This window comes from Carettochelys insculpta, chromosome 4 (genome assembly GCF_033958435.1).
Source record: "Carettochelys insculpta isolate YL-2023 chromosome 4, ASM3395843v1, whole genome shotgun sequence".
In the NCBI taxonomy this organism is placed as follows: Eukaryota; Metazoa; Chordata; order Testudines; family Carettochelyidae; genus Carettochelys; species Carettochelys insculpta.
Genome location: NC_134140.1, coordinates 80,699,871 through 80,717,401, shown reverse-complemented (window position 1 = coordinate 80,717,401; position 17,531 = coordinate 80,699,871). Strand labels below are relative to the sequence as shown.

The following is a 17,531-nucleotide window of genomic DNA, read 5'->3' as shown; positions in this document are numbered from 1 at the left end:
TGGTCAATGTCTGAGTTCAGAAAATGATGTTTTCAAAAGAATACAGAATGGAAACAGGCTATTGAGGAACTATCTGACTTGTCGCAAAGCCCTCATAAATTCCAGCTTTGATATTATATGTATTTCTGTGGATTGAATGTAGTTCTTCTGAAAATGTGATCAATTGACCAGAGAACTATAATGCCCCCTCCAAATTAAAAGCAAGTTTAAATCCAACTGTGTCCAGAGAAAATCACTGCATGGTAGAGTATTTTTATTAATTAACTTCTGCTAAAATATTGATAGCTGACTAGAAGAGACCCGTGAGCTATAATCATTAGTTAACTTTATTACTAAGTGCATTTGCTTAATCTGTGAAAATATGTAACAAAATTCCGTGAAGAAGCATTTTTTCCTAGCAGAAATATGATTCCTGAAAGCCTGTAAAGAGCTAGACTTGCTATAATTTCACAGTTTTATTTCCCTTTATAAAGAAATTATGAAACAAGATTTTTTCCAAACCATCTTGGTTGTGAATAAGAAGAAGGAAGAAAGGATTTAAAATTAAACTATGTTTATTTTTAAAGCACAAATGTGTCTCAGTTGTGTTCAGTTTGATAGGGTAAAGGTACATTCTGTATTTTGAGGTTCAGTAAACAAAAATAATAATTGAAAACCCTGTCTTACTGTGGTTCGCCTACTCGGTTTCTATGGGCCTGATTTTCATTCTAACAACTTTGAGAGAATAGTCTGAGGCTCTAAATGGGATCCACACCACTCCATTTTCAATCTCATAAGGAACATTGTTCCTTGGATCATACTGGCCTCCTCGATAGTAAATGCCATTGAGATTGGCAGCTTGACAGTTGTTGTACCACCAGCCCCCTCCATACACTTCAGCACAGTTCTCTTCCCATTGGTCGCTGTCCCTGTCAAAGGTGCTGAACTTCATGTTAGCATGAGCTGTGTATTCACTACCTTCCTCCACTGAGCCTGTGACCAGTGCGTCCCCAGCGGTCCCTTCATAAGCAGAGACACTGAGGACATAGCTTTCGGACTCAGAACCTACATGTATGTTATATTCTGCATAAGCTTCATTGCCATCCCAGTCCTCTAATTCGACTCGAAGGACAGTGTCCTTCTGGGTCAGTAAGTGTATGTTTTCATTGCCCAGCCAGAACTCTCCTTTCCCTTTGCCATCCATGCTGCCGAAACCTTTCTTGTATTCTTGCCAGGTCCGGTTAAAATTCACTGATCCATCCAATCTCTGTTGGATCAAAAGCCATCCTCCCAAAGTGGTCTCTTGGTCGCAATAAACTGAAAAAACTTTATCAGATCCTGCTGGCTTGATTCTGAAAATGCCACTTTTGGCACCATAAGTGTGTTTCTGGCGGATATCATCACAGTCTAAAAAAAAAAAGTTGATCTAGTTGACAGAAGTTATCGGTAAAACTTTACATAGGCTCATGGGAATCCAAACAGTAATAATGTTGAGGGGAACTTGCTAACCATATTTTGGACTACATCAGGAAATGTGCCATGCAATATTAAAAAGTAGAGTTTACATGTAATTTAAAGTGCAGATAACATTCTCTATGCAATTTATTTAGCATCCAATTATTGATACAAAACGTTGTCTTTACCTATCCGAAATGGCAACAGACTCATTGCTTGTAATGTATAATCAGACTAAATGGATTGCAGTGTAACCAGTGTGTCAGTTTGACTGTTGGCTGAATCTGGCTCTGCTACCTCAGGGTCTATTTTCAGTCATGTGAATGGATACCTGTCCCAGTGTAGACTCTCCCAAGCGTTTCTCCTCCTGTTCTCAAGCTGCGTGCCCGAATGTCTGGGGTATCCTCTCCGCTCTCATCGTGTTGCAACCCACCTAACTCCTCAGTCACTGCTTGTCTCTTTAGCGATTTGGTTTCAAAAGTGGAGCCACCTTTGTTGAAACTAGTAGAGCTGCTACTGCTGCTGGTCACTCTGGTCTCGAAACGGGTCGAACTGCCACTCTGAACTTTGCTTGAAGATAACCTAGATGGGTCAAATTGAGGATCAAAGACATCCTCTTCCCAGTCCCCTAGACCAGTGAAACTCTCCGACCCTCCAAGACTACCAGTTCCACCACTGCTGTAACGTCCACTGCCACTGCTAAAACTTCCAGTTCTAGTACCTTGGTCAGTACCACTAGTGATTGTGTAGGTGGTATGGAATTTGCTATCACTGGACCCAGGGTCTGGGGTGAAAATTTTTCCGGACTCTGGGTGTAAGCTAGGTAAGTCTACTGACCCGCGCTGAGAGGTCACTCTGACATTGAAGGTGCCCCCATGCCCTGCTTCTTCTTCCTTCCTTAAATTTTCAAAATGGGAGCAGTCAGAACCATCAGGTGAAGTCATTGTTTCAACAATCTCTTCTCTAGCGCCACTAGGACCAGTGATAATTTTTTTTCTGATAGTTTTGGTGCATGTACGATGGACTATAGAGGTGCTATGTCTGTCTCCCAAACCATCAGATTCCTTTCCATGATCGGAGATCACTATTTTGCCATCACGTGATCCTCCACCTGCCACTGATCCTACTGAAACATGTGAGGTTTCTACTGAGGAGCCTTTTGCCTCTGCTTCTGGCCTTTCTAGACTCATCACAACTGCTACAACATCATCAAGAATGTTTAGTTCTTGGGTTTCTGACAGATGCAGAGTTTTGTAATGCCCAGGAACAGCAGAGTCCTTCAATGGCTTCATTTTCAGCACCTTCAAGGAACTAGTTTCCAATTCAGACTGAAGATTGATTGAACTGGCCTGAGTGAGCTGCTTCTGAATATTTTCATAGCTCTCTGTGTCCACCTGGTAATTGAAACTTTTAGCACAGGATCCTTTGCAGGCACGTATCTTAATATCAATGTCAACCTGGATAAAACATAGAAAGAGATACATTTATTCCTGACTCTTTCAAGCAGCTATCTTTTTGCTTCAGAGTGAGAGCTCTGGCCATTATTCTAGAGCCCATTCCTAGTCAATGGTTTGTGTATCAGCCTACAATCAAACTTGGGCCACTCCAAATCTCAGTCTTTAAATATGAAGCACCAAAGCCCTGTTGCAAGTTTCAGCATTTATAATTGCTAACACATGGTTCATCCCTACTTTGCCCAATTTTTTCCATTCTTATTGAGACTGAATAATGTGGCCCCAGGAACAAAGCTGAGCATCTGGAAAACATGTATTGAGCTGCAAGTTGTATGGATGTGAGACATGGGTGATAACAAAAGATTTGAAGAGAAGGATATTGGCATTTCAGAGGAGTTGTTATAGAAAGATCCTGAGAATAGGATGGATGCAGAAGATCACCAATGAGGAATTATATAGGAAGATACAGCCAAAAGAGAACCTGCTGCAGAAGGTTATACAATGCAAGTTACAACTATTTGGGCATATCTGCAGAATGAACAATGAATGAAAAATCAAGACCCTGGTATTGGGCATAATGGACAGTTTGAATAGGGACCAGACCCCACAGAGAATGGGTAGACAATAAAGTAGATTGGTGTGGCGCTAGTCTGCAGAAACTAAGCCACCGCACTGGACGGGGAAAGGTGGAAAAAAATAGTGAGGGAGGCATCGGACACCAATGGGCCCTGAGCCCATAGTTGTTGATGATGATGATGACTGATTTCTGTAGGATTCTTCTGGAGTAAGCTACTAGTCAAAGCAATGCAGAATGGTGGGAATGGCCCCCTTAGTAGAGCAGGCTAACCTATGGTACCTGTCCAAAAAAATCACATGCCTCTACTGGTATGCATAATGGTGGGTGGGAATGATGGGTACAAAGGATACACTGATGAAAAGAAGCATCAACCTCCACACCAGGTTCAAAATGATGTTGCTCACACTGCTTAGTGAGTTTGGTTATTTTTTGGCAGGATATCATTTTGATTTTACTCCTCGGCATGTCTTATTGCCCCTTTCCAACCATCTTGTGTTGTCATCCATTCAGTTAGCTAATCAAAAGGCCAAGGCTCTTAATACAACAATAGGTGGAGTATACTCCAGCTATGAGAGCCCAGAAGTGAGAGACAAGATACTTTTATAGATACTCTGTCCTATTGTAGCTGCCCCCCGCAAGTCTCTCACTAGCTGCAGCCCCATGAGAAGGAGCTGTGAAATGTACTAACTATTCTTGTTTCCCACCTGAAAGAAGGCAGTAGGCAGAAGCTCTCTCACTAACACAAGAGGAGCAACTACACAGACAATGACTTATAGAGAGCCAACAATCCTGACGAGTCCATAGGAGTATCTGAAAATCCTACAAGGGAGGATCTGAGCCTCACTGAGCAGAAACAAAGCCTATCAGAGTCTGAGGAGACATCTGTCTCATATATGCAGAGCTTGGGCTGAGGGTCAAGCTTGTGAGATTATTGATTCATTTTTTAAGCTTCACAATTGCTCTAGACTTAAAGATTTACAGATCCTATTTTTGTAGCTGTGCTTGGGAAATGATGATACCTACCTCCAAGCGTTTCATCTCCACAACCTGGTCTCGAATACTGTTTTGCAGTGATTTAATCCTGTTTACTTGCACAAGAACTTTCTGCTTTAATGTCACAAGTCTCCTCCTCAGGTCTTCTGAAACTTGCCCATATTTACTGTCACTCTCTGGAACAGAAAACATGCCCTTATAAGCGGTGTGCAAGATATCTCCCCCCCAAAACAGAAGACACACACATGCACACATACAAAAGAATATATTTATAGGGATCCAAGTTAACATGGGATCCATTTAAGATTTTAAATGAATATGCATATCATAATATTGGGCACAAGATTTTCGGACAATATTTAAGAGTTTCATTATTATGTTTGACCTGTCTTTTTTGATAATAAGCAATATTGCATTTAGTTTTACTGAATATTAACTGGGTGTGTAAAATAATAAAGGAAAGGAACCTAGTGTGTGTCTGAAATGTTAGGTCTGGAAAGAAAACAAACACAGTTTGATTCCTTTTGTTGGAGAGCATTAACATTTTTTAAATAAAGAAACAATGGAAATAAACTTGGAATTTGTGTGGTTAAGACACACATGGATTATAATAATTAAGATTCTAGATATATAAAATTAGATACAAACTGCAAATTTTTGCTGTTGCACAAATTTTTTCGTGCAAAAGTATAAGTCTGAAAAGGAAACAGACATATTTTCAAAATAATTTAGCATTCTCTTCTATAATGATTCAGCAACAGTCATACAATCATAGAATCCTCAGGCTGGAAGGGACTTCATGAGGTCATCGAGTCCAGCCCCCTGCTTCAAGCAGGATCAGCCCCCAGCCAGGGCTTTGTCAAGCTGAGACTTAAAAACCTCTAGGGATGGAAATTCAACCACTTCTCTAGGCAACACATTCCAGTGCTTCACCACCCTCCTGGTGAAGTAGTTTTTCCTAATGTCCAACCTACTCCTCTCGTTCTGTAACTTCAGACCATTGCTCCTTGTTCTGTCATCTGTCACCACCGAGAACAGTTTGTCTCCATCTTCCTTAGAACTCCCCTTCAGGAAGTTGAAGGCTGCTATTAAATCACCCCTTAGTCTTCTCTTCCGCAAACTAAACAAGCCCAAATCCCTCAGCCTCTCCTCACAGGTCATGTGTTCCACACCCTAATAATTTTTGTTGCCCTCCACTGAACCTGCTCCAGCACATCCACTTCCTTTCTATACTGGGGGAGCTCAAAATTGGACGCAATACTCCAGATGTGGCTTCACCAGTGCTGTAGGGGGAACAACCACTTCTCTAGATCTGCTCGAAATGCTCCTCCTAATGCACCTCAATATGCCATTAGCCTTCTTGGTTACAAGGGCACACTGTTTACTCATATCCAGTCTTTCATCCACTATAACCCCTAGGTCCCTTACTGCTGCCCTGCTGCTTAGCCAGTCTGTCCTCAGCCTATAATAATGCTTGGGATTCCTTTGTCCCAAGTGCAGGACTCTACACTTCTCCCTGTTGAACCACATCAGATTTCTTCTGGCCCAATCCTCCAATTTATCCAGGTCACTTTGGACCCTATCCCTACCCTCCAATGTATCTACCTGTCCCCCTAGCTTAGTGTCATCTGCACATTTGCTGAGGTTGCAATCCATCCTCTCATCCAGGTCATTAATAAAGACGTTGAACAACACTGGCTCCAGAACCGAGTCTTAGGGCACTCCAATTGAAATTGACCACCACTCAGATATTGAGCCATTGACCACTACCCGTTGGGCCCATACATCAAGCCAGCTTCCTATCCATCTTATAGTCCATGCATCCAGTCCATACTTCCTTAAGTTATGGGCAAGACTGTTGTGGGAGATTGTTTCAAAAGCTTTGCTAAAGTCAAGGTATATCACATCCACTGACTTCCCCATGTCCACAGAGCCTGTCTCAAAACTCTGGTAATAGAACAGGTGGTTTTTTTTAAAAAAAAACAATGACAATTTCTCCTTCAGTAGTATTACAGCATTCAGCTCCATGTACATTAAAGTATTTGAAGATCATTACTGTAAAATGTTACTGTGATTCTAATCCTGCCCCTGCCATAGTCAATGGCAGCTTTCTCTCCCCTAAGGTCTGTGTTTGAAGTATTTCATTCAGTTGTAGATTTAGAGCCCACTCCTGCAATTCTTGCACCCCCAAATCTCACTTATTGCAAAAAAGGAATAAAGTACAAGCCCTAAAGTGATAGGCCTAATATTCTACTGCATTACTTACTTAATTACACTAGCATAAAACTGGTGCAATCCACTGAAGAGTCAGGCCCAATAGCTTTAAATCATGGTGATCTTATAAGAAGCACAAATTAAACATGCTTTCAACTAGCATATGGCAGAAGCTAACATAATTTTCGTATGTATTTTAGAATACCATACATTGACACTTACCCTGGGCGCTGGCCAGATTTCCTTTCAGGATGTTAATTGCTTCCACAGTTAGCACATTGGATTTTTTATATTTGCTTTCATTATCTAACAACAGGCTCCTAATTCTTTGTATTCTGTGATGAAAATCTGTATCTGTTTCATCAATCAACCCTTGCATCCTGCAGCCCGAAGGACATTTGTGACCCTAAAATGAGCAAAAAGGAAAGATAAATATCATATTGATACATATTTCTTTAATATTTTGACTTCCAAGTTTTCTGTAAGACTGGAAGCCCCCTAATGAGCTCAGGACCTGGTTCCACCTCCAACGTCCTTTATTTTTCACTCATTCCGCTGTTAGCTCAATTTTTTTTTTAGTGGAAGAGGGATGGGCTTGTGGTTAAGACTCAGGACTGGTGCTCAAAAGACCACCTTTCGGAACTCACTAACCAGGGGTCTAGGTGCTCTAAAAATCCGATAATGAATGCACCATTGGTGATACAGTGGATTCTGGTTGTAGGACTGTTCCTATGAAAACAAGTAACAATGCCTTTGCTGGCCCATGAAGCAGTTTTCTCCCCAAAGTGGGTGAAACAGCTGGGACCACTGATGCATCATAGATATACCATGTCCAGTCCAACATGTAGGCATATATTTAGTAAATGTTTGTGGCACCAAGGCAGGGTAGTCAGCCTGTGGTCCATTTGAGTTACAGGGATTTGCTGAGCTTTCTGCGTCTCCCTTTCTTTTCTTACCCAGTCATCATCTGCACAGATTGGCCACCCCTTATCCTGCTTGCACTCAGATTGACTTGCATGTTCCATTACTCTGGGGCCACGCACACCTCCTCCCTCTTTCAGAAATGTGCTTTCTTCATTTGTTGCCTGCCACGAAGCAAGAGAAAAAATCAAAAATGAGATTCGTTTCACAGGTGGCAGTGCAATAAAACTTTCTGTGAAATAGTTAACGTGTTGCAGATTTATGCATGTGGACAAATACAATCAGTCAGTACAAGCAATCTATTCCATAAGCTCCCTGCATGAAATGATATTGTTTGGTCAGCAAGTTTGTGGATGACACCAAGCTGGGGAGCAAGAGAGAGGGAGATATGCTGGTGGCTAGGGATAGTGCCCAGGGTGACCTAGACAAATTGGAGGATTGAGCCAAAAGACATCTGGGGTTCTACAAACACAAGTTCAGCGTCCCTGCTCTTAGGACAGAAGAATCCTATGCACTACTATAGGCTAGGGACTGACTGGCTAAGTGGAAGTTCTGCAGACAAGGATTTGGGGATTATAGTTGACAAGAAGCTGAATATGAGTCAACAGAATGCCCTTGTTGCCCAGAAGGCTAACTGCATATAGGCAGTGTGAGTAGGAGCATTTTCAGCAGATTGAGGGATGTGATTATTCTCCTGTATTCGGCAAGGATGAGGCCACATTTTGGATATGTGTCCAGTTTTGGGCCCACCCCCCCATTTCAGAAAGGATGTGGACAAATTGATGAGAGTCCAGTAGAGGGCAATGAAAATGATTAGGGGTTCGGGATCATTTATAAGGACATGCTGAGGAAACTGGGCTTATTCAAGCTGCAGAAGAGAAGAATACAGAAAGGGCATCTGATAGCAGCCTTCAGATATCTCAAGCGGTGTTCCAAAGAGAATGGAGCTGTGTTGGATAATAAGAGAAACTATTTCACTAGGAAGGTGGTGAAACACTGGAATGGGTTGTCTAGGGAGATGGTGGAATTTCTACCCTTAGAAAGTTTGAAGTCAAGGGTCTACAAAACCCTGACTGGAATTATTTAGTTTGTCCTGTTTTGAGCAGAGTGTTGGACTAGATAACCTTCTGAGTTCTCTTCCTACCCTAATCTTGTTTGATTCTACGAAATAAGATTCTCCTTCTAGTCTAGTTAAAGCAGATGACTATGGTATTTGAATGAACCCAAAGATATGCTTAATAATAGAAATGATTAAACATACATTTAATAAGTATTATATGTTTACATAAAACCAACTTCTTTAAACTGAGTTGATAGCCTTTAGTTAAGCCCTAGTGTATTTCTAAAATAAACCTCTATTTATAGTCTATAAGCTACAACTGAGCATAGAAAAGCTATGTGGTGATCTCTCAATATTTCTGGTGGTTTTTAATTGTGAGGGTCAAAATTTGATGTTAAATTGCATGCTTATAACACTTGGAAGGCATATCTTTAAAAGCACAGGAAAATTACAACAACAGTAATAGCACAAATAATACGTTATTGGTATTTGAAAGAGGAGATAAACACACCAAGATTTTTTTTAACCCTGCAAGAGGAAAAAGTCCTTGTTTACTAACTAATTCTAAATCAAAATTTCATAAGGATTTCTGACCTGGCATACTAGTCTTTGTTCAGGAAAGTGGGCATGGCAACATTTTTATTTCTCTAACAAAGGGTACAGATTTCTTTGGTGGTATATCAGAGGTCATCGGGCTCTTTTGAACATATTACCTATTATCAAAATGGAATAAAAGTTAACTCAGAGATGGGGGAGTTTTTAACTCCCAGAGACTGCTCCTCAGCTAGCCTTAATTGGGGGTAATGTCATTAAAATGAAAAGACTAACACTGATTTAGCAGCTGGGGCTCTGCCACAAATATATCTTTGATCTAATGAGTAAAACAAAAACAAGTTCTTAAACATGTTTCATAGGCCTTTCAATATTCATGTTACATACAAGTATGTGATAGATTGTAATAGCTCCAAGTTCACTCTTTCTGTTCCATCAGATCCCTCTACATGTTCTGACTTCCTTCATCCAAGCATAACAAGGAAATGTGTAGCTAAGATTTTACCACAGTATTACAGGCTGATACTTAAACTAGCCAACAACCATGTTAAATTAGCATTGCTGGGAGTGAAGGCTACCACTCTTCTTACTGAAAAAGATATCACACATTTAGCTCCCTTTCAGCCTAGTAATCCTGCCACTGAAATCAAGGGCAACATTTTTATCCTATGCTTAGGTACTACAGCAAAGATAGGATCGAAATTTTGCCTCATTTACACCCAGAGAATCCCACTGAAGGAAACTGGGATCCAGGGGTGCAACTGAGAGTAGAGTTTGCCTGATACCATCTAACAACCTTTGTCTCTAGGTGCAGTGGAATAGGTTAAGGACTTACAACCTCACCTCTGAAGCTACTGATTACTGGTCATTAGCCTCTTTGCTTTGTCAGACACTTCCAGCAAAATTAAGCTCAAGCGCTTCTTGGGGAAAGAGCTAGACAGTAAAATGCAGAAGATACTGGAGAAGGAAGGGCTGGTGAGGAAGTGGTGGGGGTAGGCTTGTGCGCATGTGCTTGGACCTGTGAATTTTTCAAGCTATGTCATAACCAACAAGTATTCTTTTTTTAGTTTGCTGTGTGACTATTCATTCAATAAAATGCCCCTTTTTGAAAAAGAAAGCCAAAACATCCAAAGAGTAAAAATAAAGTGAAATCATACCCAGACTATGCTGAGGCACAGCCATGTGCACAAGATCCTCAGTGGCATCATCTTTGGTGGCAGGGTGAGGAGGAGTCTGACAGAAAGGATTGCTTCCACTTGCTTTTTTGCTTCATTTTAAACCTTCATGGGCCACTTCAATTAATCATTAAATTCTCTTCTGTTTGCAGAGTCACACGCAGCCCACCCCAGTTGGTTACCTAAAGCCTCTTGCACAAGCTCCTGAGTGTGTTTGCTCTAGTTAAGTTTGTGCAATGTCAGCCTTGGGGGAACACACATTCCATGAAAGAAATTTTCTGTGGCTTAGTTTTTGGTAACTAGATTTTGGAATAACATGTATGTAAAATATCCAGCAGCACTTAACACCAGAAGATATTCATGTTGCAAATCTGGTATTTAAAGAGCATGATCAAACAGTCATAAAATCTTCAAATTGTCCCTAATTGTATGATTACACTCTGTGAACTTGAGGTCAATGAGAATACTTAGTGTAGTAAAGAAAGCAAGATCATAGTCTAAAAAATGTTCATTCAGGATAGGCATGGTCATCAACATAAACTAAGTACTGAGAGATGTTTTTATGGAAGTCCCATGTTCAGCTCGGCCAATGTCATGACTCTGTGTCCTGCACGCTTTACTCACACAAAATATCCACTGAAGTCCCATAAGCACTGAAGAGCATTTTTACACACATTTTTACCCACATTTTTATACACATTTTTAGAATTGAACTGTATTTGTTCGGTACATAATACATTTGTCTTTGTGCTTTATTTTATTTGGCTGCTGCAATATAATGTAAATTAAAGAGAAAAAGAGAACTTGGGTAGGAAATGTTTTACATTATTTTCAAATTGCACTACTAGATGTAAGATATATGGCTGACTAAATCTTCCCTGAGCAAGTGTCCTGTGTCCTGTGTTTCCCACTTCCTTTGACATAAGCATAGATTCATAAACAATGGCTGTACAGCAATCTCTAAGTGTACAGCATCTCTAAATCGTTGGGAGCAAATGCAGAGGGTAAAGATGACTGCAAATGACACCTGCTTTTACCTACACCACACACTTCAAGGTCCAGACCTTTCTAAAGAAAAGTCTGAAAACCAGAAAATATAAAAACAGTCCTGTATTATGAGATATGGTTTGGTGGTAGAAGGGATATTTCACTTGAGGCATTTTTATCTTCTGGGGAAATAGAGATTGTTTAGGTCTTGTCTAAAATCATGGATTTAATGGCAGTGTAGTGCATACTTTTATGTTTTTAAAGAAGTAGGAAATTTAGCAGAGGAGAAATATTTTTAAACGTTATCGCAGCCCACTTAAATTCCCTGTACTCATGACCTGGTGACATTTTCAATTATCTTAATATGTGTAAACATACCATTATGCAAGAAAATAGTTTAATGAATAATCAGGAAGTACAACAAGTTCCTCCAACATGTCTATTTGATATGTGTTGGTCTATGAAGGCTCTGTGGTATTATTTATGCTTTAGCTATCTGGCAAAAGAAAATATATTTGTGATGGGTCAGAACCCCCTTGGGACTGTCACAGAAGTGCTGAGACATCACTGGGATTACTTCCCTGATAGCCTAGGCACCCCGTAATCCTGTTGTTGAATTTAGATCTCAGCCTGCTTTAACAGAGAAATAGGGACAGGGCCACACCCACAAGGCTGCAGATGCAATATGAAAGCATTACAGTGTGAGTCTTCTTCCCAGCACTCAAGTACTCAGCCCCTCTGTCTTACAGGCAGTGGTACCATGGGCCCTGGGGCCAGGTAGGAGGGGGGTCCCAGCTCCATGCCCAGAAAGGGCAGGTCCAAGAGTGGGAGGTGCAGAGCCTGGGGCATTCAGCCCTCAGCGCCGCCCACACTGTGGAACGGGCTCCCTCTTTCCCCCAGATGCACGTGGCGGCAGCCAGAGCGCTGGGCCCGTTTGAAATGCTTGGCCCTGGGACAACTGGCCCGTTTTCCCCTGCCTATCAGCAGGCCTGCTTACACACCATGTAAGCTTATGAATTCACCCTCTTTCTCAATGTGAAGAGATATATGCATGGGTTCCTTGTTCCCCAGGTAGTAATTACTTACACTAGATTTATTATTAAACAAAAATGATTTTGTTAAGCATAAAAAAGGCAGGATTTAAGTGGTATAAGAGGTAGCAGATAGCGCAAACCAGGTAACTGAGCAAAATAAACACACAAACAAAGCTTAATACACTGAAGAAATAAGATACAGGTACAATACTACACTAAATGTGATTCTAATAATTTTCAAAGGATGGACACCCTCCCAGCCTGGGCCCAATCTTTCTCCTAGTTCATTCTTAGTTGTTTCCAGCAGTCATCTTGGGTGTGGCATCCAGGGAGAACTAACAACTGGATTATCTCACTCATCATCATCATCATCATCATCAATAACAACAACCATGAGCTTGGTGCCCATTGGTGTCTGATGCCTCCTGCACTATTTCCTTCCATCTTTTCCTATCCAGTGCGGAGTAGTTTAGTTTCTGTCGTCTAGGTCCGCACCAATCTACTATATCATCTACCCATTCTCTGTGGGGTCTGCCTCTCCTGTTTGAACCATCCATTATGCCGAACACCAGGGTCTTGATTTTTTTATTAATCATTCATTCTGCAAATATACCCGAATAGCTGTAACTTCTGTTGTATAACCTTCTGCAGTAGGTTCTCTTTCGGCTGTTTCTTCCTGAATAATTCCTCGTTGGTGTCCTTCTGCATCCATCCTATTCTCAGGAGCTTTCTATAACAACTCCTCTCAAATCTTTCATCATCACCCATGTCTCGTATCTGTACAACATGCTGCCAAATACAGACATTTTAAAGACTCTCAGCTTCATTCCTAAGCTAATTGCTTTGCTTTTCCAGATCTTATCTATCGCCTTCAAACTTGCTCTTGCTTTCGCTATTCTAGTCACTATTTCCTTCTTACAGTTTAGATCATACAGCATGTTGCTCCCCAGATAAGTGAACTTCTCTACATTCTCTAGTTCAATCTCATCTACAATGATCTTCCTTCCTATTTCCTTATCTCCAAATACCACTTTCCTTCCTTGTTTAGCACCTGCACTGTTCTCACTAGCTTCTCTTCATCTTCTTCAATGATAACTATATCATCTGCAAACCTGAGGTTGTTAATTCTCATCCCGTGCACAGATATCCCTTCTACCTCTTCCTTGAGCTTGTCCATCCCTCTCTCTAGGTGCATGATGAAGATACTTGGCAATGTTGGATCTCCTTGTCTTATACCTCTACTTGTTCTAAATCAACTTCCCATTTCTCAGAACATTCTCACCGCTGCTTCTGCATTGTCGCTGATATCCTTCAACAACCGTATCAGTCTGCTATCCACATTGTATGACTCCAACACTGCCCAAGTCACCTTCTGATCTATACTGTCAAATGCCATCTGAAAATTGACCCAAAGTTCCAACACCCTTTTTCCTAGGAAAAAAGCACTGCTGTCTGTCAAATAGTTAACAGGGTTTCGGACTGTGGTGGAAGAGTGGCAAGAAGACTGGAGAATTACTGGAGCTGTGGAGTCTGTGAAACAGTGGCATAATAATTGTGCAAGAAGGATTCTTGACTATTGGGTGGGCATCCTGGAGAGGGTGACCCTGGAGTGTGGGAATGAATCATTGCTGCTTTTTAACCTGCTTTACTTCAGTGGTCTGGGGAATTGTTCTAATTTTGAGAACATTTTGATGGTTAAAATGTTTCTGATAAATTATGCCTAGACACAGGGCTTATGTTAGACTCCTAGAAGGCCATTACTCCTTGCCTGGGTGCAACACAATCATCCCTGTCATCTTTCTTTTCTTCTGTTTGATTTATTATTGGGTCCTAATGCAAAATCTGGTAAAATTATTTATTGATATTTAGTCTGTTGATCAGAGCAATATGATTCAATAATCTCTTCTAGCTTCAGCAGCCGATGTGTAAAATGATCCTGAAACTGGAGTGTCATAATTTCAGGTCAGGCTATAATAATTGTGTTGGCAGATTACATCAGTAAAAAGGATGTAAGCCTCCTCATGTGCAAGCATGGAATCACATTAAAGCATTCTCTCATATAAATAGATTCCTTAGGCCTAGATTTGTAAATGCATTTTAGCATTGTGGTGCTCTGTTCTGCAACATCTAAACAATTAAGGCCCTTAAATCATATTTTCAAAAGCAATTTATGCATTTAGGCATGTAAATCCCATAGATTATAAATGGGATTTTGGCTGCTGAATCCCTTTTGATAATGAGATTTAGGCTGTGAAACCAATTAGGCGTTGCAATGCTGAGCACAATCTGGACCTTAGCTTCCAACTTCAGCAACAATATGCTTAAAGCTCCACTCTCATTTTGAATCCTCTTCAATTTTGTTTGTTCTATCTCAGAAATGATATAAAACTAGGAAAAACATAGAGAAAAGCAAAATGGCTAAAGCCAGGAAAGAAAATATCAAAAGGAACAACAAGAATGATTAAAGGTCTAGAGAATATGAAGAAAGGCTGAAATAATTGGGCTTGTTTAATTTGCAAAAGAGAAGATCGAGGGGCAACATGATAGCGGTTTTCAGGTATCTGAAAGGGTGTCATAAGGAGGAGGGAGAAAACTTGTTCTTCTTGGCCTCTGAGGACAGAACAAGAGGCAATGGGCTTAAACTGCAGCAAGGGAGGTTTAGGTTGGACATTAGGAAAAAGTTCCTAACTGTCAGGGCGGTCAAACAGTGGAATAAATTGCCAAGGGAGATTGTGGAATCTCCATTGCTGGAGATATTTAAGAATAGGTTAGATAAATGTCTATCAGGGATGGTTTAGACAGTATTTGGTCCTGCCATGAGGGCAGGGGGCTGGACTCGATGGCCTCTCGAGGTCTCTTCCAGTCCTAGTATTCTATGATTCTTGATTCTATGATTTCAAGAACTAATGAACAAAGGCCTGATCCAAAACCCACTGAGACCCATGAAGTCTCCCAGGCTATACGTATATGGCGGGTGCTATTTCAGGATATGGTGACATCCTGAAATAGCTGCCCATGTCTAAGAAATGCACCCGTTGTCTTGAAACAGTTTTTGAGATATTTGGTGCACATCCTTGTAGGAGGAGTACAGGGATGCCTTGAAATAGCACTTAATCGCAGCATGTGATGCCATTTAGACAGCCTATTTCAAAATCATCGTGAAATAAGCTATGCTGTTATGTAGATACAGCTCCACTGTCCTCAGTGAGGGCTGAATGAGGTTCTAAGAGACCACAAATACAGAGGCATATATATAAAATTGCACATTAAAAAACCTATGTGCAAAGAGCTCTAAGGCTGCAAAACAGAACACTCAGGCTATGTCAACACTACACCACAATTTTCAAAATGCACTTTTCAATAGATCAGCCTTCGAAATGGCGCATCTACATGCACAAAGCCACGATCCTCTATTTCAAAAGAGCGGTCCAGCATCTCAAAAGGGAGTGTCTACACACCTGCAGCCGCTATTTTGAAATAACGGGCCAGGAAACACCAGCCGCTCCCCTGAAAGGGCCCCTCCCAACACTCACACCCTGCACGTGCTCCAGGCCATAAAGGCTTTCCACAGCACTGCAGACCCTGTGCTGGGGCCTGAGCTGTACCAGGAACACCATGCCTCCCCAGCAGCTCCCCAAGGGGGAGTTCATCTGGGCTGTGGCCAGTCTGCTGGCCATGCTGCTTGTAGTTCTCCTCCAGCAGCACCGGAGGGCCAGTTGCGTAGGTTCCCTCCTGTGGCGCATTTGCCAGGGGCTATTTCAGCACCCCCTGACCGTGCCAATTCGATGACGCTGGCTGTACCCCACCAGCACCAAGTGGTGGGACTGCTTCATGCTGGGGGAAGGGGGCAACAATTAGTGGCTGCAAAACTTTAGAAGGACCAGGCAGACCTTTGAGGAGCTGTGCCACTGGCTCAGTCCAGCCCTCCAGCACCACAACACCAGGATGCAGCCCACCTTCCCTTTGTGGAAGAGGGTAGCAATCACAATATGGAAGTTGGCCACCCCAGACAGCCAACTGTTGGCCATCAGTTTGGGGTAGGCAAAGCCACCGTTGGCGCAGTCCTGCTTGAGGTAAGCCTGGCTTGGTCCACTCACCCACCATGGTGAGGGGGCCACTGGGCAAGGGACAGGGGAGGGGGCACTGCAGGAGGCCAGGCAGGGGGCCTCCAGGCAATGGCCTGGGATGGGGGGCCACTCGGCAAGGGGCTGGGGATCACATGGCCATGCACTCATGGACATGTCTGTCTTGCACCCCATGCAGGTCGTGTGGATGATAAACACCCTCCTCCTGTGCTGTGTCGTTGTCATTGGGAACCTGGACGTCACCCTCGCTGGCTTCACGGAGCTGGGCTTCCTGAACTGTTTCAGCATGCTGGGCAGGATGCACATAGGCATTCATGCCCTGGACCACAGCATGGGTGCTTTTGTGAACAGAAAGGGGTATCGCTCCATGGTTGTTCAGGCCCTTGTCGATGCCTGGGGCTGGTTCCTGGATATCTGCATGGGGTGGTCGGGCAGGGCCCATGATGCACGGGTGTTTAGGAACTCGTGGCTGGCACCGGATGGCTAGCTGCTGAGACCAGTGCCAGGTATGAGCTGCCACCTGCTGCCCCATGCCACCAGGTGCAAAGGGATAGGATATGAGTCAGGAAGGCCCTGCATGAGGTGTTCTCCTAGGGCCCACAGTGACCCCCCCGCAGCCCATTCACTCCCCCCTTCCCCCAATACACAGCCCATCCTGAATCCCCCACCCCTCACTACTCACACACCACACACACCCTCCCACACCCACCAGCCTTCACCGCTCCTCCAACACACGAAAAGGACACAGGAATGGGGCGGAACTTCTACCATATAAAACAACTGTAGCAAAAATAAACTTTAGATTATGAACTTCAAAACATGAGCTGTTAACTATATACAAGCGGGGGACTATGTACAAGAAGGATCCAGGGATGGCACTGGGGGAGGGTCCAAACTTGAAGGAGGGCACCAGCGTGGGGTGGGGTAATCAGTCATCAACTGGGGTGGGGGCCTGGGACTCACGACAGCCATGGTTGCCTCTACCGCCCTAGGACTGGCATCCCTTGCAGGTGTTGGGACAGGGCCAGGACCATGGGGGGCATTC

The 17,531-nt window shown here is 42.6% G+C and overlaps 1 protein-coding gene across 1 annotated transcript; it reads right to left on the bottom strand.

Moving 5' to 3' along the window:
- Positions 1–373: 373 nt before the first annotated feature.
- FGA (fibrinogen alpha chain) lies at positions 374–10,449 on the bottom strand. The gene is made up of 6 exons (XM_074991891.1): positions 10,363–10,449; positions 7,629–7,757; positions 6,895–7,078; positions 4,489–4,634; positions 1,766–2,891; positions 374–1,386 (listed from the first exon to the last, which is right to left on the bottom strand). The coding sequence occupies exons 1-6, from the start codon at positions 10,411–10,413 to the stop codon at positions 677–679; spliced, it is 2,346 nt and encodes a 781-aa protein (XP_074847992.1). The 5' UTR covers positions 10,414–10,449; the 3' UTR covers positions 374–676.
- Positions 10,450–17,531: the final 7,082 nt, after the last annotated feature.

Coding starts and splice junctions, on each gene's coding strand:
- FGA (XM_074991891.1), bottom strand. CDS start 10,413: ATGATGCCACTGAGGATCTTGTGCACATGGCTGTGCCTCAGCATAGTC. Junction 7,758..10,362: donor TGTGCCTCAGCATAGTCTGG/GTATGATTTCAC, acceptor GCTTCGTGGCAG/GCAACAAATGAAGAAAGCAC. Junction 2,892..4,488: donor TGGAGATGAAACGCTTGGAG/GTAGGTATCATC, acceptor TGTTTTATCCAG/GTTGACATTGATATTAAGAT.